The sequence below is a fragment of the Sardina pilchardus genome, chromosome 12 (assembly GCF_963854185.1).
Source record: "Sardina pilchardus chromosome 12, fSarPil1.1, whole genome shotgun sequence".
In the NCBI taxonomy this organism is placed as follows: domain Eukaryota; kingdom Metazoa; phylum Chordata; class Actinopteri; order Clupeiformes; family Clupeidae; genus Sardina; species Sardina pilchardus.
In genome coordinates, this window is record NC_085005.1 from 2,205,941 (window position 1) to 2,227,383 (window position 21,443).

The 21,443-nt window shown below is 41.0% G+C and overlaps 2 protein-coding genes across 6 annotated transcripts; both read right to left on the bottom strand.

Annotated features, from left to right (window-relative positions):
• Positions 1–1,546: 1,546 nt before the first annotated feature.
• Positions 1,547–5,859, bottom strand: tcf23 (transcription factor 23). Of its 3 annotated transcripts, none has more exons than XM_062551264.1 (3): positions 3,736–5,859; positions 1,977–2,255; positions 1,547–1,823 (listed from the first exon to the last, which is right to left on the bottom strand). In XM_062551264.1, the coding sequence occupies exons 1-3, from the start codon at positions 3,838–3,840 to the stop codon at positions 1,701–1,703; spliced, it is 507 nt and encodes a 168-aa protein (XP_062407248.1). In that variant the 5' UTR covers positions 3,841–5,859; the 3' UTR covers positions 1,547–1,700. The 3 variants fall into 3 exon arrangements, with proteins under 3 accessions (XP_062407248.1, XP_062407247.1, XP_062407246.1); XM_062551263.1 differs by having other exon boundaries at positions 1,977–2,249; positions 3,709–5,859; XM_062551262.1 differs by having other exon boundaries at positions 3,709–5,859.
• Positions 5,860–6,796: 937 nt separating this feature from the next.
• On the bottom strand, positions 6,797–20,237 carry ephx1 (epoxide hydrolase 1, microsomal (xenobiotic)). 3 transcript variants are annotated; one of them, XM_062551650.1, is made up of 9 exons: positions 20,194–20,237; positions 10,316–10,502; positions 8,917–9,097; positions 8,603–8,812; positions 8,349–8,478; positions 7,860–8,074; positions 7,658–7,766; positions 7,453–7,575; positions 6,797–7,179 (listed from the first exon to the last, which is right to left on the bottom strand). In XM_062551650.1, the coding sequence occupies exons 1-9, from the start codon at positions 20,196–20,198 to the stop codon at positions 6,978–6,980; spliced, it is 1,362 nt and encodes a 453-aa protein (XP_062407634.1). In that variant the 5' UTR covers positions 20,199–20,237; the 3' UTR covers positions 6,797–6,977. The 3 variants fall into 3 exon arrangements, with proteins under 3 accessions (XP_062407634.1, XP_062407635.1, XP_062407636.1); XM_062551651.1 differs by lacking the exon at positions 20,194–20,237 and adding an exon at positions 12,766–12,845; XM_062551652.1 differs by lacking the exon at positions 20,194–20,237 and adding an exon at positions 12,436–12,450.
• Positions 20,238–21,443: the final 1,206 nt, after the last annotated feature.

The following is a 21,443-nucleotide window of genomic DNA, read 5'->3' on the forward strand; positions in this document are numbered from 1 at the left end:
GATGGTTTTAAATGCAGTTGTTTACTTAATTCCAAAGAAATACATGCCAGATTAGCGATTGTAGCCTACGTGCCCATTAGGGACATTGCAAATGGGCTTCCATGGCCTTAGCAGGAAAGATTGAGGGATTCATATTGGGGTATTGTGTTTAATCCGTATTGTCTCGTACTGGAAAGTATGATATTTGTAATAGATTGATGCATGAAGTGTTCATATTGACGTAGCCTACAATACTTTTGTTTAGAAACAATTTATGTGCGGAATGTATAAGATGGGGCTTTGCTCCAGCTATTTGCTTTGGATTTGCACCTGGAACTTTGCATTGCTGGTAATATGTCCCCAGTTGTGATGTCCATCCCTGATGATAATTAAAGATAGTACCTTTTTCACTGCTGCCTGTGTTGCCTCGATTTTAAGGATTTTTACTACACTGTGTTAATAACTTAAACAGAAATATTTTAAAAACGGGTAAATGATTGTTAGCAGTATTTGTTTTATTTAATCCTTGAGTATTTGTTCTGCACTTTGAGGCAGACTCCAAGACAGAGTGCATCAATACCTTTATCCAGTGTGATAAAGAGAAGCTACAAATATTTTAATTATTTTGAGGTTCAAGGAAACTCCGCGTTCCAGACTCTCCTCAGTCAAGTCTCAAACACTCCCCTAAATCAAAAAAAAAAGAAACTTGTTTTTTTTTCATGTTTCTTTTTTTGAACGTGATATAGCCTACTTGAAAGCTGCAAAGGTAAAGGCTAGCCATTTTATTTCAGAAAATATATGACATCTTCTTAGATCTATAAAATGAGGATGATATTCACTGGTCTGTGACATTAACCTTAATTGTCCAAAACATATCCAAGTATGAGTCTGGTGCTATTCTTAGTTATTAGTTAAAAGTTCCTCCTTGTCCTTTGACACTAAATCCTGTCTCACAGGCATGCCTTTTTCCATTCCAATTTAGTCATTAGCATGATAGAAGAGGTGGTGATTAACCAGCTAGACAGATTTACAGTGTTAGCCTTGACAACTGCCCCTTTCCTCATGGACTGAAGCCCATGTTGTGCAAGAGCGTACACAGTCAAGAAGTAATGTACTAATTCTGTACTTGTTTTTGGTGTATGTCTCAAGACATGAAAACTTTCATTTAACTATCATTCCTCGAATTAATTTGGTCCAGTCCTGTTTAGTTTAAAAGAAACATGCATGGTTTACATCCAAACATGGCCTCTGTGGTTTTTGTCCTAAATTATCAGCCTTATCTTTGTTCCATCACGTTTCATTCTTTTCAAACAATTAATGATTTTATATTTTGGGTGTTCTTTGAGCATTATACATTTGATTGATCATCAAATACAGATTTAAGTGATACACACAGTCAAAGGAGACTTAGTGCAATAAATGATCACTCTAATTAAAAGCAACATCTCAATGGGCCACACATGGTTTTGTGTTAAAACCTCTGGAAGTGTGTATACCATACTCACTTGTCTGTGATACAAATGTAATGCACAAAGAGAGCATGGATTTATGGAATGTCGGAGGGTTATAAAGGTTTTATTGCTTGTTAGTGTTCAGTGATTTGAGATATGTACTTTAAATCACATGAATTTTGCCCAAAATGCCATGAATGAACTTCTTAAAAAGTGTGAGTGGTGAATGACCAGTATGCCAACCAAATATCAGATCCAAGTTAAAACACATCACATATTCACTGAACGTTTGGGAGTCACCGGGGATGCAGTGGTTGTCTCCTGGATGGCTGGAACGCCTGTAAGCCATTTGTCCATATTTCCACAATACAGCAGAGAGCGCATCGGCCATTTCTGTAATGAAGAATTAGTGAGCTTTTTCATAGACCCACCACCACCACCCCTAGTAAATATAGCACTAATTGTATATTGCATTGCATGTGCATTAATTAGGCTAGCCTACTCTATGCTGAAAAAAACAGCAGAAATAACAGAAAAACAACCTACCTTAACAGGATGCAGAAATCCACCAGCCTTGCTTGAAAAAGTCTGATCACTGAAGCACCTGCTCTGATCCAGTGTATCTGTGAGGTGGGCAATGTAGTTGGTGGCCAGAACAAGTATATCCAACTTTGACAGCTTGGTGTCTGGAGGGACAGAGGGTAGTGCAGCCTGCAGCCTGTGGAATGCCTCTCGCAGGTTCCTCACCCGACTCCTCTCACGAGCTGCATTCTCAGGACAATTATGAGACTTCATCCCTTTTGGTCCAACCATTCCTACCTTCATCTAGGCAATACAAACAAATGTTACCCTATCATTGTTCCAATGCATGAGGGCAGTCACCATTAAGAAATAATTGACTAATAGTTGTTTAAACTTAAATTGGGGATGAATCAGTGTCAACACATTCACACCCCTTCCTATTTCCCCCTTTTATTGCTTTTATAAATGGAATCATTGTCAATACAATTTGGGCTTTTTGACAAGAATTAACACAAAAACAGCGAAAACAGATTTCTAAACCATGTCAATTAATTAAAAATATAAAATGCAATAATAAGTGGTTAAATAACTTTTTACCACCTTTGAAGTGTAATTCAACAAATGTCTAGCCAATTTAGTATCACAATTAGTGAAATGAAGATCACCGGAGGACAGTGAATGTTTGCAAGTGATAGTATTAAGACACGTGTGTTTGTAAGGTCCAGTCACTGGTTAATCAGCATTGCTGGCTACAATTCCACCATTAAGAGAAAAGAACACTTCAAGCAACTCAAGAAAAGGTTATCGGAAAATATAGTCAGGGGAGTCCCCTGGAGTTCAGGCAAATTCATCATTAAGAAATAGGAGGAATATACATGTGTAAATCTGCCTAGAGCAGGCAGTCTTAACAGAGTGACCGTACAAGGAGACAGGCGATGGAGGCCACCAAGACCTATGACAACTCGGAGGGAGCTAAAAGACACTGCATGCAACAGTGTCCGGATTCTTCACCAGTCAAAGCTTTATGGGAGAGTGGCAAAGAGAAAGCCACTGTGAAGAAAGCGCACATTAAATCTCCAAAAACACACCATGTGGGGCATGGTGGTATAGTAGCATCATGTTGTGGGGATGCTCCTTGGCAATGGGAAGACTTGTAAAGATAGAGGGCAAAATAAATTATATGGAAATCCTGGAGAACAATCTGAGATCTTTTTTCTTTAGAATGCAGGCCTCGCCATCACGTGTAGCTAGTTTCAATGATTATAGTGGAAGCTATTGTTGCGGCAGACGCGAATGGAGTATTTAAGTTATATGCCAGGTAAGTCTGCAAAAAACCTAAGACTTGGGAGAAGATTTATTTTCCAGCAAGAGAATGGCCCAAAGCATACAACGAAAGCTACACAGCAGTGGTTTAAAGACAGCAAGGTAAATATTCTGCGGAGTCAAAGCCCTAACACCCAATTCCTGTGCAATCTGACAGAGCTTGAGCAGTTTTGCAATGGCAAACGGAGGAGAATTTAAATTTATCGAACACGGACATTTATGTAATTGCTAATTTTTTTCTATTATGTTATTAATTTACATTACTTTGTAGAAATCTGTTTTCACTTTAGCATTAGCTTCCCCCCCCCCTACCCCAAGTCCTTGTAAGTAAAGAAATGAATTACATTGACTATGATTCCATTTATAAAGCGAGTGAATACTTTTATAGGCACTGTATACTGCTCTGGGGTGTTATGCTGCAGAACTAACTTACCCATTGATCTGTGTCACTAAGAGTTACCTTTGTAGAGCCTGGAGGGGCTACTCTGTCACAGAGCAAGTTTCCCGCCTTGGTTCCATCCATATCCAATGAGTCAAACCCAGCACTCTTCAGATTCTTCTCCATAGAGAGATGTCAACTTCAGAACTATCAAAATAGGTACCTAAAATACTGTCTGTTTAAATCATCCAAGTGTCTGTTTTGGTGTTAGAATCCTTTAGCAAGCCTGGTCTCATGATGCTCCTCTCTGTTGAGAGGTTTTGCTTTTTAATTATGTAGCAATTCCTTTCCCTCGTCTTATCCTTTACTGGTGAGGTAATGCCAGGATCTTGAATCGCGTTGTTATTTCCTCCCACCAATTCTTTGCCTCCCACGGGTCTAGGCTACCCAGGGAGAGTCTGCTTGCGCTGTCCCCCTCCCCACCATGAGCTTTGGGAAAAGCCAGACCTCTTTTACAGCTGCAGACTCTTACCTTGACCACTAACCCCTGGATGTGAAAGAGCCAAGATTTTTAAATAGTCTTCGTCACTATCCCTAACTTACCATTATTGATATTTGATGTGAATGAAACGAGAATGCAGCAATGGAGTAAAGTACAGTTTGTTAATTTATTCATCTAAAACCATTATGATAATAATAATAATAACAACAATAATGGTGATGAGGATATGGAAGAATAACAAGAAGCCCAGTAGGACTACATTTGCATGAACTGTAAAAAGAGATGTATTTCCAGAAGGAAGAGCTTGCAAAGCAAAGGAGTAATAGAATGTAAAACTGTACCTTGGCGTAATGACAGTTTGGTATGTAAAATGAACATAGGCCTACCGTGAACCTCAAATCCCATTGTTGCTTGCCTCATATGCAAATCCCACAACATGAAATGCCCGCTAATTTATATGATAATGATAATTGACATATGTACTGTAAGTCACGTTGGCATCTGCTAAATGAATAAATGCAAATGCAAAGTGGGGCATTGGCAACAAATGTTACACAACACACAGGGACTGCACCTCTTTTACACTCCCACAATGTGCATACACCCACATGTTCTGGGCCAAGGAGTATGGATGCAGCTTACTTCTACAGGAATTACGAAGAAAACAGAAAGTTTATCAACAATATAAAAAATGTCAGACCACTGGCTTGTGCTCCAGGTTGCACAGAGAATGTAATCTGTTTGCATTTCCTTCCCAAGGAACAGTCGATCCCTCAAGACTTCAACATTAAATTCACCATTTGCTCAAACTATTTCACCCCAGATTGTTTCTCAGCCCTAGAAAATGTTCAAGCAAGTTTCACTCAGAGGCGGACACTGAAAAGAGGGGCTGTTACAACCATATTGGCATCAGAACTGCAAGCTGTAACAAGTCATACTATGTGACTTTGTCATTAACAGTTATTGAAGGTCCTATGACAATGCTATTTGCTGGCTAGCATCAGTAAAATACTGTAGTATGATGACTTGGCCTAAAATTCAAGCTCTATGTCTATCCATATTTATCTTTGTCTGGTTAAATTCTAATTCAGCATGTATTTCAACAATCAGAAGTAGCAAATCACGGACGGACGGACGCTTTATTTTATATACATTTAGGAAAATGCACAAAAAGTGACCACTAGTAGCCAATTTCCTTGAAATACTGTAACGGCTAAACCACAGGTGCTGATTTGAGACATTCCTGTGAAGCCATGTGATTTCTTGCATCACATGTGCGTAAAATTAAATTTGAACGTTGATTTCTAAACTTTAAAAAGCAGCTAAACTATTGACAGACCAATTGCCCCTTTGTTTTCAATCATGTGCTTAAGGCTAATTGATTGTATATTACTGCATTTACTTAAGCAATCATTCGACATGAATTCACAGTTTGCTTGTTGTAAAATGTGTGCACACACTGTGTTTTAAAATCTGAATATATTTGTGTGTAAGTACTTCATCTGTACACCTTGTGATTATAATGATTCAATAATCAAAGTCGGTAACACTTTATATTAAGACACACATATTCACCATTAGTTAGCTGCTTACTAACATATGTATTAGTAGCATATTAGCCATTTGTTAGTCATTATAAGTCACTAATTAATACCTTATTCTGCAAGACCTTATTCTACCCTTACTAGACTCTTAATTAAGAATTCCCCCTATGTAAACTCCTAATTACCGCTTATTCATAGTTATTAAGTAAGTTGTTGCATATGAATTATGACTTAAATATGCATGGCTCAGTATGGGGCTTGTAAGGTGGTAGTACCACAAGAACAGTTATTCACCCCTAATAATACTTATCAAAGATTATTACCACAAGTGCTAATAGTGTACAAATAACTAATAATTAAGTCTTTGTAATGGCAACTATGTTCCCTATTCTAAAGTTGGATCTTTGTTCACAATTGATTCACAATTAATTTGACACTATACTTTGACCCTATACTTAAAAAAAAAAAAAAAAAAATTGAGGTTGAGACTTTTGATTACTCAGGAGCCAAGAAAGTTAGCATACAAATGTATCCAGGTTTGCCTTTCTCGCTATCTCCTATATCATTATGAAAGAGATATTATTTTCATTTGTGCCAACTTGGCTGTCTGCTTGTTGTGTAGCCTACTGCGTGCTGTAATACAGTTAATAAGTGTGAATAGGAGGCAACTTTAGTTTAGGGAACACATGGGGGTTAATAAGTGCCAAATTAATTGTGAATTAGATGTGAACAATGACCCAACTTTAGAATAGGGAACATATTTGCCATTACAATGACTTATTTGTACACTATTAGCACTAGTGGTTTAGTGTCTAATTCCATTCAAATAGACCATCTTTGATAAGTATTATTAGGGGTGAATAACTGTTCTTGTGGTACTACCACCTTACAAGCCCCATACTGAGGCATGCATATTTAGGTCATAATTCATATGGAACAACTTATTTAATAACTATGAACAAGGGGTATTTAGGAGCTTACATAGGGGACATTCTTAATTAAGGGTCTAATAAGGGTAGAATAAGGTCTTGTATTAATTAGTGACTTATAATGACTAACAAATGGCTAATATGCTACTAATAGACATGTTAGTAAGCAGCTAACTAATGGTGAATATGTGTGTCTTAATATAAAGTGTTACCTCAAAGTCTTCTCTTAACATTTCCAGTTCAATCTCAAACTGAGAGAAAAGTTAGACCTATTCACATTTATAAGTAAAGTACAGTGCAGAACAGAAGTTCTAAACGGACGTTTAGGCCGCTAAAGTAAATTAGAATTTACTTCTTCTCCAGGATCTTGACGAAGTGTTGAATGTCCTGTGACATAAGTTCTGGCTCCTCCAGGGCTGCGAAGTGGCCACCAGAGGCCATTGGAGTGAAGGCAATTAGTTTGTGATACTTTTGTTTTGCCCAAAGCTTAGGAGTGTGCATCAGCTCATTGGGAAAAGAAGCCAGGGCAGTGGGCACAGAAACTGGCATACTATAGATATGGGAAGAAAAAAAATGATTAAAAACACTCTAGTTGCCAACATAATCTAGATTCTCTGAGGGTGGACATAAGATCTTCGTGATGCACCTGGCATTGGCTATACCAAAGGTGACTTAGGACCACTTTGACAGAAAGAAAACTAAATCTAATTCAATAACAAAACATGAGTATACTATATGCATCAATAAGAAAGACAGTACAGACTCATTAATATACTTATGGACAGTGGAATTGGTGATAAATTTAAATTTCTTTCTTGTGTACCTTGAATGCGGCTGGTTCAAGCCCTTGGCAAAATTCTCCTTGTAGAATCGCATGGATGAAATAATTGACTCAGTCGTCCAATAGATCATTATGTTTGTTAAAAGGTCATCCAAGGAGAATTTCCTGATAATGTAAACAATTATTTGGGTAAGGTTAATAGCATGCTATTCAATTGTGCAATGCTGAATTATTGATCATAATTTACCTTTCTAGTCCTCCATCATCAAGGTCCCTGAACTCAGGATCTGTCCATGTGGAAAACTTCTCTAGAATGTAAGCAGCTAAACCAACTGGCGAATCATTCAATGCCCTTCCTGTGAGACATGAACACAAGTTGGGTAAGAGGGATAATCATCAAGTCACCACCATGGTTTCCCTGCTTTATAAAGAGTAGCTACTTCTCTCACCTGCCGTATCTGGTTTGGTAGCCTGGATATGCATGTATCCCATCTCCTTCACTGGCTCTACAACCATTTTCTCCATGCAGGGGTAGAGGCGTTTCACATCATGCTGAGTGAAGCCAAATAACTTTGGGAATCGCCAACCCAGCATCAAAGACAGTATCATTGGAAGACCAGGCTTAGCAGGAGGTGCAAAATTCAGGTGAAGACCTTTGACTGCTCTGTCGGACAAGAACATTTGAAAAGTTTCAATTCCATTTTCAAAAGGCTTTGAGGACACTTAATTGTTTTATGTAAACACGTATTATTTGTAAAGGGCCATTGATAATTGACTGTTTCTTTGTCTTTGTCATCTGTCATCCCACAACACAACAATCCCACAACCCACAAAATCCCAGCCGTAACAATGTCAGAGTTGCCAAGACTAATCTTGAGACTCCAAATGAACCTGTTTGGAAATGCCAAATTTGCTTTGAAGCTGTAACAGATACTCACTTGGGATCAAGCTGTGCCATGTTCGTAGTGATGAGCCAACCCCAGTCCCCACCATGAGCATAGAACTGACTGAAACCAAGCCTCTTCATCAGCTTGTGGAATATTCTGGCTGCGCAAACAGAATCAAACCCTACACACAAAAGAATAGTGTAAGTTACTTTCATGCTGACTTTAATTTGGACAATTTGATTCAATGAATGAGTCAACTCAGTAAATGGAATCTAACATGCACGTCAGCACTTTTCATGACTAACCTTTTTTATGTGGGGCCTCTGAAAATCCATAGCCTGGGATGGATGGGCAAATAACCTCAAAGGCAAGGTCGTCAGGGTTGGCAGGCTCAGTGAGAAGGGGCATAATCCCATAGAACTCATAGAAGGAGCCAGGCCAACCATGTACCATGATTATAGGTACACAATTTGTTTTTCTCTTTGGCTTTACATGGACATAGTGGACACTGATACCTGACATTTAGCAACAAAAAAGCTTGATTCTTAAAGAGTCAATTTACTTTATCGTTAGAATGGTCACAAACATACTTTTACAATCACATTCACAATCAACACACCTTCAATTTTTGTTTTAAAATGTGGGTATTTGTTTAATTTGTCCACTTGCTTCTTCCAGTCAAAGACATTTCTCCAGTATGTTACAACTTTCTGTAGAACTTTGGAGTTGACGCCATAATTAAATTGGCTGTCCTCCAAAGAAGGAACAGGCCGTGTTTGATCTATTCTCCTGTGCAAGTCCTGTAACATAATTTGATTACGAATGTAAGAGAACTTGCAAATGTGAGTGAGAAAATCTGGCCAAACATCTGATAAAAATACAAATTGTAAAATAAAGATCAATAATAATAATTGAGTATTTTCACTGCACAAATATACATTAACATTTGTTAAATAATTTCACCTACTTTGGAGTCATTTGGTGTTCTCTGGGTGAGCTAAATAATGCGTAAATTAGCTCTTGGTGAGCTAAATAACATTTCATACCATACAATGATGCACAAACATATGCACCAATCATGTGGATGATCCAGAGATCAGGTACCCACACGTGTCAGCTTACAATCTAAATTTACATTAATTTAATTATGGTATATGGTTATGGTCATGTCTATTTGGCAGACGCCTTTGTCCAAAGCAACATACAAATAAAAACAATACAATAATCAATTTAACAGTGAACCATTTTAAAAAGTTGGTCAGACTACAGTAGGAAGAATACCAATATCAACAATGAACAATCATTGGCCGGGTTTCCCAGATTTGTTAAGAAGCTCTTAAGTGCTAAGAACTTCTTTTAGGAGCGCTTAAGGCCAGTTCAAACCGAAGATTCGCGACGGTCAGAGACGGTTGCAGAGAGCAGTTGCGGCGGTGTGAATCAAAAGTTGCAAGCAGTTGCAAGCAGTTTTAAGCCGTCGCTAAACATTCAACATGTCAAATCTTAGTTGCAGAGTTTTAGAACACTTTTGCGCCGAGCTATTGTGACGCTGGCAGAAAACGTATATCTTGTCCTCACGCCTAGACTGTTGTTATGGTAACATTGTTGCCGTTTTAATGTAGTTGCAGTGGTCTGAGCGACCCAGTTTTAGAACACATTGTTGCAGAAAGTTGCTGGTTTTTAGAATGTTGCAGCCCGTCTCGTCGCGGATCTTGTGTTTGAACTGGCCTTCAGGAGCGCTCTAAGAACGTTCTAAGAATGCTCCTAAGAAGTTCATAGCACGTAAGAGCTTCTTAATGAATCTGGAAAACCCGGCCATTGTCAATTCAGTCATACTGTTTTTGTAATGATTATAATTCTTGGTGTGAGTCACCCGTTACATTCACCTACACACACACACACACACACACACACACACACACACACTTCCATTCACAGGCACTGTATGTATAACAATACAAAATAAATCTAAAACTAGAATAATTATCTGAAACAATTTTCATTTGCTTAACCCCTCTAACCTCAATCTCTTGTTGGGATGTTTCAACCGTGAAAGAAGAAATGTTCTCATCCTCATTCCCCTGAGGTACATCTCCAATTCCCCACCAGCCATCTTCTGTCTTCAGTACCACTGTCTTTCTCTTTAGCAGCACAAGACAGGCTACAATACCCAAGGCTAGAACCACCAGGCACTCAATCAACATGGTGCTGAAAAGACAAGTAAAATCATGTTCATGATCATAGAATTTGCCAGGCAGTGAAAGCAATTAAACATAATTTAAACAAAGAAAGCATTATGCATAATACCATAATATAACAACAAAACAATATAGAATATCAAGAGTGAAGTCAAACTAAATTAAATTTAAAGGAACATGCCACCGTTTTATGAAATTGGGATCCCATCCCTCCTAGAGTAAGACAGGGCAAAAGCATTTTTGTCTTGGTCTGGCAGCGGCCCACACTATCTTAGCGAAAGTGAGCCAAAAATGACTTCTTGTGGCCTCCGTATTCACAATATTACACAGGTTAGAACATTGGGTTGGGTTCTCCGGTGCAGTCATCAACTGACTCAAGTCAAAGTAAAAGGGAAAGGAGCTTATTTGCTGCCATTAGCAACTGTATAGCTCCAGCCATACACCCCTAACCTGCGGTGTCCCCCAGTGATCGATTTATTCAACATTCATATGCTCCCACTCCCACGCATTATAAAGAACAAACAGAGCTCCTATCATACTGTAGCTATGCAGTCAACAGTCAGCTCTACCTTGCATTATCGCCCAATGATTATGGTCCCCTTGACTCTCAATGAATGGTTCATATGTTTTAAATGAGGCTATTCTATTGCTGAAAGTCGCTTTAGATAGGCCTAAATGTGTCTACCAAATGAATAAATGTAAACAACAACATTCATATAGTACTTTTCTCGACACTTCACAGTGAAGGGGGAGCCTCACAAACCACCACCAAGCACCCACCAGCCATTATGCACCAGAACGCTCACCACATACCAGCTTGAGGGGGAGAGTGAGGGAGTGAATGAGCCAATTACACCAGGGGGTGATTAGGGGGCCAGATTGAATCAGCCAGATTGGGAATTTAGCCAGGACACCGGGGAGCCCCCTACTCTATAGTGCCATGGGATCTTTAGGTGAGTCAGGACCTCAGTTTAACATCTTATCTGAAGGAAGGCATTTCCTGCAGTAGCCTACAGTGTCCCTGTCACTGGGCCATTGGGATCGAGGCCAGAGGGAAGAGTGCAACCTACAGTAGCTTATACTGGATACCAACCAACACCACTTCCAGCAGCAACCTATAGTTTTCCAAGGAGGTCTCTCATCCAAGTAGGCTAGTAGCCTACTAACCAAGCCCACACCTACTTAGGGTATTGAAAAACGTAGAGTGATTTATGTATTTTCTTTAAAATATTCATATAAATGCAATGAAAAAGGGTGTGTCTGACCAGCCCTATAGGATAACTATTCTACATTGGTTTGCAGTCACTAGGTCACATGGTTTGTATTGAAAAAAGATTTCCATAGGAAATAATGTATCTCCCTTAAATTGATATAAAATACAGTAGGCCTATATGCTATGAAAAAAGGTGTGTCTGAGATCCCTTATGCAGGGAAGCTATTCTGCATAGATAGGTCACACGGCTTGGAAGGTATTGAAAAAAAGAAACAGTTCCTTATTTTGAATGTCTGTCGAATATCCGAATATCCAACATTAAACCAACTTCACCTCGGTTGGAAGGCGAAGCCGAAGGGAAAAAAGTTCGGAACGCTTGGGTCTGAATGGGGTCAGTCTTTATCCAGGTCATACGTAACATATCTAAACAAACATCTGAAGCTGATCATCAATGTGGGTTTAACATAACACATTTGGTAAATATGGCTCGTTCATGTCATGCAATTTAGGGATCTACCGTTCTGCGTAACTGTGAACATATTGCATATGCCTATATTGACTGTATTGGGCTAGGGCTAGGCTAACTACACAGTGCAAAGTTTGAAATTGTGCAACACTGCAGGATTATACAAACTATTAATCCTTAAGATTCAGAGCGATGTAAAGTAACGAGGCGAAAATGCATCACCCCCACTCATGATCCAATGGTGAAGTTCGAAGTAAAAGTTACCAAATTCCAAAACAGTGAAATGTTCCACCAGTACGCATTAATCTAGCTATACTATGTTTTCACACAAATCGTTGACTTTCTTGTTCATTCTAATTGGCTAAATTGAACTATGGAAAATTGCGAGGTTAGAACATAGGCCTATCTAATTTATAGGCCTATTAAATTAATCACGAGCGTCAGCTGGACCCCTCTCAAATTAATTGCAGTTAACCAAATGAATGCAAATCTAGCCTACCCACACAGACTATCTCTCAGAGTTAGCTAAACCGCGTGGACATCAAGCATCAGATCAAGTCACCTGTAGCCTAAATGAGAGATTTGGGCATGTACCTTTTAAAACCGCTGCAGGACGTCACAAACAACGGGAGGACGAAGAGCACCGCTTCCCAGAAGGAACTGCGCTACTGCGGTCAGGCGGGCAGACTCACATTTGTTTAGCCATAGCACATGATGTATGACGCCAAAAATCCAATGACCCATCGACCAAACAACCAAACTTCATAAGTAGGGGAGACCGGGTGTGACTGTAACACTTTGCAAGGCAAAGTACCCATATTTCTCTACTAGCCTTAACTGGCAACAATTTAAATATCAACTATATCAGACTGTGTGAGATGATGACAAATACAAGGTGGTCCTTTGTCCTACCCCACTTGAACACACTGGAAGTTGTAACAGGTAGACAAAATACACAAAAACTAAAGGTAGCCTACTCCAGTTTTATTTCAAATGAATGGCGACAACAATAAAACATGTAGGCTATATGAGTATTGGGAGTGTTACCTACCGTATGTGCATATTGCGTGTGTTTGTAGCCTACATGCACACTTATGCCTGTGTGTCATGTCTGTCTATGCACATGGGTATGTAATTCCCTTACAAAAATAACTCCAGTTTTTGGGAGAAAACTACAGACAGTAGGCTAATAATGCAGTTGTTTGAAGTTTGATGCAGTACGACGCAGTACAACAACAACAACAACAACAACAACAAAGCCCTGTAGTTTTAGTTATTTTGAAGTGTGCAGTAGCCAGATATAAAACTGCAGGTTTTCCTTTTATATCTGCACTTTAAAAGAACTGCAGTAACACTGCAGAGGGTTTGTTGTAGGCCTACTACATCAAACTTAAAAAACCCTGCAGTTTTACTGCAGGTTTTTCATCTGTAGGGGACTACATCAAACTTAAAAAAAACCTGCAGTTTTACTGCAGGTTTTTCATCTGTAGGGGAGACTGGGTATATAGTTGTAACACAGGGATATAGTTGCAACATCACCATTTCCACAGAACAGGAATAAGATATTGGAAATATGATCGCATCAGCACGTCCACCACTCCACCACTATCCCACATGGTGATTTTTAAGCATAATGTCACCCGTTCTAATTTAGCAAAGGAAAAAATTATTTTGACATAAAGTCAAGTTTTTCACCACGGCTCACATGCAATCACATGCCTCATATTATATTAAACTGTAGCAAAGATACTTAAATAACTTTTTCAACCATCTCTGACTGTAGTCTCTGAGGCAAAACATGATGCATTTCATCCAAGCATAAACCATAGCATAGGCCTATACAGCAAGATACATATGGCTGTCATGGGATCGGGGTAGGTTGTAACACTTCACATGCATTCAAATGAGTACAATTGCTAGATTAAAAAAAAATGTTACAGGATGCTTCAGTATTTGGGGGTGGGGGTTGACCTGTCCTACACCTCACTTGGAAACTACATCCTCTCCCTTCCAGATGGCTTAAAATTATTTATGTGTTTTTAATCATATAGCCTAACGTAATTTCTCTGTCCTTGTTTTTGTCAGCTGTAGCTTATCAACTCTGGCACATCTGTAGTACAAGTTTTGAGCAATGTTTTATACTATTCAGTCAAATTTACACAGAGAAACACACACAGACTCACACACACATCTCACACACAAAAATACACATACACACAACCACATATACCACTTTGGTTATAGTCATTCAAAGAGATAAAATTAAATAACCTGTTTTCTTAGACCTGTGTGTTCATAGACCTATTTCAATGCCCCAAACATGTTTTTGAAACATATTGCATGGTTTGACCTCTCTTTTTCTGTCTTTTATCTCACTGTTACAACTTACCCCAGTATGTGTTGCAACCCACCCCGTGGTGGGGTCGGTTGTAACAAAGGGTCACCTTGTATTTTACATCAAATTACAAGGCCTGTAATTTTCTTGCAGAAATGTGAGTTGGTTCTATCTGAAGTACACATATGTGGGTATTTGGAAAAAAAGGTTACAGGATTGAAGCTAAAAAAAATGAGTTACAGGTGCTGGAAAAAAAGTGTTACAATCATACCCGGTCTCCCCTACTGGCCTTCAAAAGAACTGCAGTGAAACTACATGTTTTTGTTGTACTGCATTATACTGCATCAAACTTGAAAACAAACTACAGTATCACAGTGTTTTACAGCTCTTTGAGTCATGGTAAGATATAATTTTTGGTACATAGCTAATTCAGATACACTTATGGTGTGGGTGTTTGCGTTTCTTTACGAATCCTCCGTCTTAGTTTGTATAGAAATGAGTATTAAGTGACACATACACGGAAGAGGACACTATTAAGAGCCAAATATGCCAAGAGAATATCAGAGCCTATAACTAGTGAGGTTTTTTTTCTTTGATTGAATTTTAAACAGTTTAAATAATTGAATGCAGTATTACTACTACAGTCATAACTGCAGTAATAATAGTAGGCCTAAAAGCTTTAACCCTCTCTGGTATAAGTGTATTTTAAGGAGAGATTCAAAAGATGTCAAAGAATCAGCTAACCTTATTTGCTCAAGTAGTGCATTCCAGAGCTTTGGGGCCAACACAGAAAAAGATCTGTCCCCTTTAGATGGAAGCCAGGACTCAGGAATGGTTAATAAGCCTTTGCCTGCAGACCTTGATATTCGTCTAAAATATATACAGAAATGTAACCAGGGGAAAAGGTAAAGAGCTTAAACTGTGTAAGGAGTGCATGCCTGGTGGGCTCAAAAGCTACATAAACACACTTGACCCACACTTCTTCGGATTTTGAGTTTGTAAATGGCTCCATACAGATGACACAGAAATCTTTCTTCAGAAGAGGAGTCATTAGCCTTCATCCTTTTCTTGTATTGGCAGGCTTTTTTACCTTTTTGTTTTTACTTTTCTCACTCCCCAAGATTTTTTTTTTTTCTGATGTTTTTTCCTTTTCGACACCCACTCTTCCAATACCACCTTCACTATTGTGTCAGTGAGGATTTCCAAGCGCCTCTTCTTCCTACCTCTACCTGTATCTTTCCCTGGGCCTGCTTTTGGAAATGGCCTGATGACTGAATTATTAATGACGATTAGTTCTGTCGCAACGATGAATTTCCATCAACTGTCTTCATGGGTTTCATCAGGTCCTGCCACAGCAGGTGTATAAAATCAAGCACTGGTCTTTGCCTTGATATTGGATTTAGTGCCAAATGGAATTTACTGATTTTGTTTTGAAGAACTGTTTTTGGTTGCGTTATCAGAGTGGTGATTTGTTTTGAAATGCGTTGTTTTGCCTGTGGCTCTGCCACAAACTGCTTTCCCTGCAAATATATCCGTGAACAGCACTACTCTTGGGTCGGGTCCAGTCTCTGAATCTGACATGGGTGGTGAAGTTCACTTTTGCCATCTGACCTCCTAATGGCATTCGGTTTACACCCAAGGAAGCCTCTTCATCCTCTTCTGCTCTATTATCCCAATTCAGCTAATTAGCTGGAACTAGCCAACCAGAATATTGAAAATTAGCTGGAACTAGCCAACCAGAATATTGAAAAAAATACTTCTAAAATGGGCGTGGCGGAAATAAGGTGAATAGGTTTAGCTTGTTAGGCAATCATGAGGCTGCTTTATTTGTTTCAAGGCGTGCATTTGCGGTTAGGCAAGCCTATGTTGAAGAGGAATGCAGGTTTGACGATTTCTTCGTTGTTTTCTCGTTTTACGCTTGCAGCTTTCTCTGTAGAGCTACCTCCTACAGTTTTAGTGTGTATATTTTGTAACACTCCTGAATCGATCAGTCTACCTTTTCATGAGCATGATAGTTGTTGTGTATTCAGTCCTATTATGTGCTGTTCCTGCGTCTGCATCACACGCACACGGCACTGGTGAGCGCGCGACGAGAATTGCGTCATTTTTACGGCATGCGTCGCGTTTTTGAGTCGACCAAAATGTAAGACCGCGCGTCACTTCACGCGTAGACTGCGCATGTGTGAAATGGAACTGCTGCAAACACGCCCCTTCAGTAGGTGGAGCACGTACAGAAACTACGCTTAAAACGCAGCAAACAGAGACAGAAGAACACTTGTTTGGTTACTATGATAAAGAGAGATGGAAGAAATGGAGAGATGCGACGAACCAACTCATCAAACTTTTCAGCAGACATGCGAAAGTACTCGTGGTGCTTCTCCTCATCTAACAGCCGCATCTTTTGTATATAAGTGTGTAACACTCCTTCCCTGGCTCTTCCTTCGTTCAGTGGTCGCACATCCCACCTTCTTCTCTTCTTCAGGCGTTGCTCTTCCAACAACAGCAGAGTATCACAGTTAATTCGTAGTGCGCAGGCGCTAACCTTGATCGGCTGGCGCGCATTCAGGACAACAGACATTGGAGTATGCCTCCTATACGCGTCTAAAATGACGCACGTCAAACGTCCAGTGCCGCAGACGCGGGACCATGCTAAAGGCTTTACAGATGTTGCCGCGCTTCGTGAGCTAGCCATAATGTGCGGGTTTGAAGACAACAGAGATGAAATGATACGTGATCAAATTGTTGAGCATGCAAGCTGCGCTTAAGTGCGTGAGAGACTTTTAGTACAAAGTGATGCAAATTTGACACTAGAGAAAACATTGAAAGTCGCAGTTCAGGTGGAATCCGCAATTGGATATGCCCGAACACTGGGCCCAGATGCGCGGGCTCCAGTGCAAGCTGTGACGGTGAAGCCTAAACATCCATTCAAAGGCAGAGGGGCGTACAACCACCATGCTGCACCTACAGAGACCACGCCAAGACAGGACCGATGCTATTTTAGGTGTGGGTCATCTACTCATCTTGCAAATGCCCCAGACTGCCCAGCACTGAAAATTACCTGCCGTAAATGCAATAAATTGGGACATTTTGCAAAAGTATGTAAGTCTTCTGAAAAACCAGCCAAAAATGTGAGTGTAGTTAGCGTGCTGGGAATTTATCAAAATCAGCCAGCTCAGAAAATAACGTGCGAAGTGACTATTAATGCAAAGTCAACTTCCTGCCCATTAGAATTCGTGGTAGATACAGGTGCCGCTGTGTCTATTATTCCTGAATCTGTCTACAGAGAGCATTTCAGTAATGTGCCTTTGACTGAACCTAAAGTTAAGTTAGTGTCATACACGAAGTCAGCTACATTATATGTTAGATATATATATATATTTCACTATATGTGAAAAAGACAGGTACTGCTGTCTTGGGGATGGACTTCAGGGCACTGGGACTTTCCATTGTGGACAATACTGTGCTCTCATCTGCGGCTCCAGTGACTGAGGTCAAAACTGGACCATTAGTTTGTGTGAAACTGGGCTTGGGGTTTTCTCCACCGTGTGAAAGTGAAGGAGGGCAACGAAGCAGTACAGCCCGTCCAACAGAAACTACGGAGACTTCCTCTCTCCGTGAGGCAAGCCGTCTCTATGGAGCTTGAGAGGCTGCTTCAGATGGACGTAATAGAGAGGATTGATGCATCTCCATGGGTCTCACCTATCGTGGTCACGCGACGGAAGAACGGTGCGGTGAGACTGTGCGTGGACTTACGTGAGCCTAACAAGGCAATAGTGATGGACTGTTATCCACTTCCTCATATGGAGGAATTGTTCTCCGAAAAGAGCGGCGCTACAGTGTTTTCCACAATCGATCTTGCAAATGCTTATCATCAGATGCTCTTGGCAGAGGAGAGCAGAGACTTAACTGCGTTTATAACGCACGATGGACTGTATCGGTTCAAACGTGCACCATATGGACTGTGCTCAGCCCCAAGTGCGTTCTCTAAGATGATGTCGCTCGTACTGAAACGCAGCAAGGGGGTCCAGTTTTATTTGGACGATGTCATAGTGTACGGAAAGGCCAAGAAAGACCATGACCTCAACTTGCAGGGGGTGCTCGCCGCGATCAAGGGAGCCGGCCTCCAGTTAAACAACGAAAAGTGCCAGTTCGACCAGTCCAGCCTGAGGTTCCTTGGGCACACAATTTCTTCCCAGGATCTGCAGCCACTCACAGAGCGCGTCAGAGCCATTTCAGAGGCTCCGGCGCCGACAGACGCTACAGCACTACGCTCATTCCTGGGACTCACAGCGTGGTACCAGAAGTTCGTGTACAACTACGCCACGCTCGTGGAACCCATGCGAGCATGTCTGTGTGAGGACAAATTCAGTGGACTTCAGCGGCTAAAAAGAGCTTCAAGGCTGTTAAGGACTGCATTGTGAACAGCCCAGCGTTGTCCGTCTTCGACCCCAGCCTCCCCACCTTTGTGTTTACAGACGTGTCGGATTATGGCTTGGGGGCAGTACTGACACAACTACACACAGATGGAACAGAACACACAGTTGCATGTGCCTCACGTACACTTAACCCTGCCGAACGCAAGTACTCTATTGTTGAAAAGGAGGCGTTGGCCTGTGTGTGGGCTGCTGAAAAATGGAGGACTTTCTTATGGGGTACCAGGTTCACACTACGCACAGACCACCAGGCTTTGACCACACTGCTCGCAACAAAAGGCCTGGGCCTCACAGGGATGTGCGTTGGTCAGCGAGACTCCTGTGCTTCACGTATGACGTGGAGTACCGTCCTGGCTCACAAAACCAGGTTACTGATTGCTTTTCCCGTCTACCTCTCCCAGCAGAAGAGGATACAGAGCCAGTAACAGAGCCAGAGATTGTTGCTCTGCTGGACACAGAACTCAAAGCTCTCTCAGTGAATGAGTTTACTGATGCATGTGAGGCGTGCCCTGAGCTCACAGCCCTCAGAACACAGATACATAGGGGCTGGCCTAAGACAGCAAAGACCCTACCAGATGAGCTCAAACCATACTTCGCCACAAGAGATGAACTCTCAATCCAAGACATGATTATCTACAGGGGCCCTCACCGACGACTCGTGCCAGTTGCCTTGAGGAAGCAGCTGGTGGACTTGGCACATGAGGGGGTTGTCAACACCAAACAATTGCTGCGGGACTTATACTGGTGGCCAGGTATGGACATGTCTGTGCAGGAGGCTATCCGTACATGTGGATCATGCCGGCTGAATGACAAAAGTGCCAAGACACATGCCGCTCCTCTCCAGCCCATTCCACTACCTGATGCTCCATGGCAGAAAGTGGGCACAGACATTGTGGGACCATTTGAGTCAGCCAGCTGATTGACTACTATACAAAGTGGCCGGAGGTCGCTTTCACATCTACCATCACAACTGCAGCAATCACTTCCTTTCTGTCTACCATGTTTGCCCGGTTTGGAAACCCTACAGAACTGGTGAGTGACAATGGAACTGTTCACTTCCAGTGAGTTTGCTGAGTACCTTGAAGCGAGAGACATCAAACACAGGAAAGTGTATCTCTACTATCCACAAGCAAACGGAGCTGTAGAGCACTGGAACCGCGTTCTAAAAGAGACATTGCTTTCTGCTGAACAAGGGAAAAGACCATGGAAACCGTTCATACAGGACTTTTTGCTCACTTACCGTCACTTACTTACCACATGGCACCACAGGAGTGTCACCGCATGAACTTGTGCAACCGACCAATGCGTACCAAAGTAGACATTGGCCCTGCTTGCAAAACTGATCCACTGCCAGAGGAACAACTACGCAGTCGGGTCGCTGCCAAACAACAAGCATCGAAAGCATACACTGATGTGAAAAGGGGAGCGCGTATGCCAAAGACACAAGAGGGAAGTTTAGTCAGAGTGAGGAAGCCTTTCCATGTGAAAAAGGGACTGACTAAGTTTCTAAGACCTACCAGAGTGATACGCAAAGCTGGTTCCAATGTTTTAGTTCTGGAGGATGGGCGTGCAAGGAACGCTACCCACCTATCTCTGGTCCCTGAGATGGAAGAAGACAGGGATGCAGACCCAGAACCAGTGGTTTGTTCTGCCCCTGATCCTGTGCCTGAGTTGGCCCAGCAACCTGAGCCGGCCCAACAACCAGTTGACCCTGGGGTCATGGACAGACCTGTGCGAGTGAGAAAGGAGCCTGCTTGGCTTCAAGAGTATGAACACTAGTTGTTCTGATGGACTGTGAGGTGAAAGAAAAGAATGAGTTAAAATGTGAAAAAAAGAAAAAATACTGTTGTTGACAACTGAATGTGAAAAGATACTGTCTATGTTGAACACTGTGTTTATTAGATTAAGACGAGGCTGTTGTGATTCAAATGCCTGAGAATGTCATTTTAAGTTTAAAGGGATATTCCGCCATTTTTGGAAATACGCTCATTTTCCACCTCCCCTCGAGCAAAACAATCGATATTTACCTTGTTCCCGTTCATCCAGCCATTCTGTGAGTCTGGCGATACAACTTTTAGCTTCAGCCTAGCATAGATCACTGAATCGGATTAGACCATTAGCTTCTCGCCTGCTAGCTTCATGTTTAAAAGTGACTACGATTTCTGGTAATTTTCCCATTTAAAACATGTCTCCTCTCAAGTTAGAAAGTGCAATAAGACCAACTGAAAATGAAACCTGGCGTTTTTCTAGGCTGATTTGACATGGAACTACACTCTCATCTGGCGTAATAATCAAGGCAACTTGCAAACTACTGGCACTACTACTGCTTGTTGTCTATGGGGACTATTTTCAGATGCTGCGTACGATATCACTGCGTCTATGGTACGTTTGCAAGTTGCCTTGATTATTACGCCAGATGAGAGTAATATGTAGCTTGTATATAGTCGTAAATAAGACACATATTAGTTGAATTGCATACCCTGGCTGTATAGATTTTCCAAAAA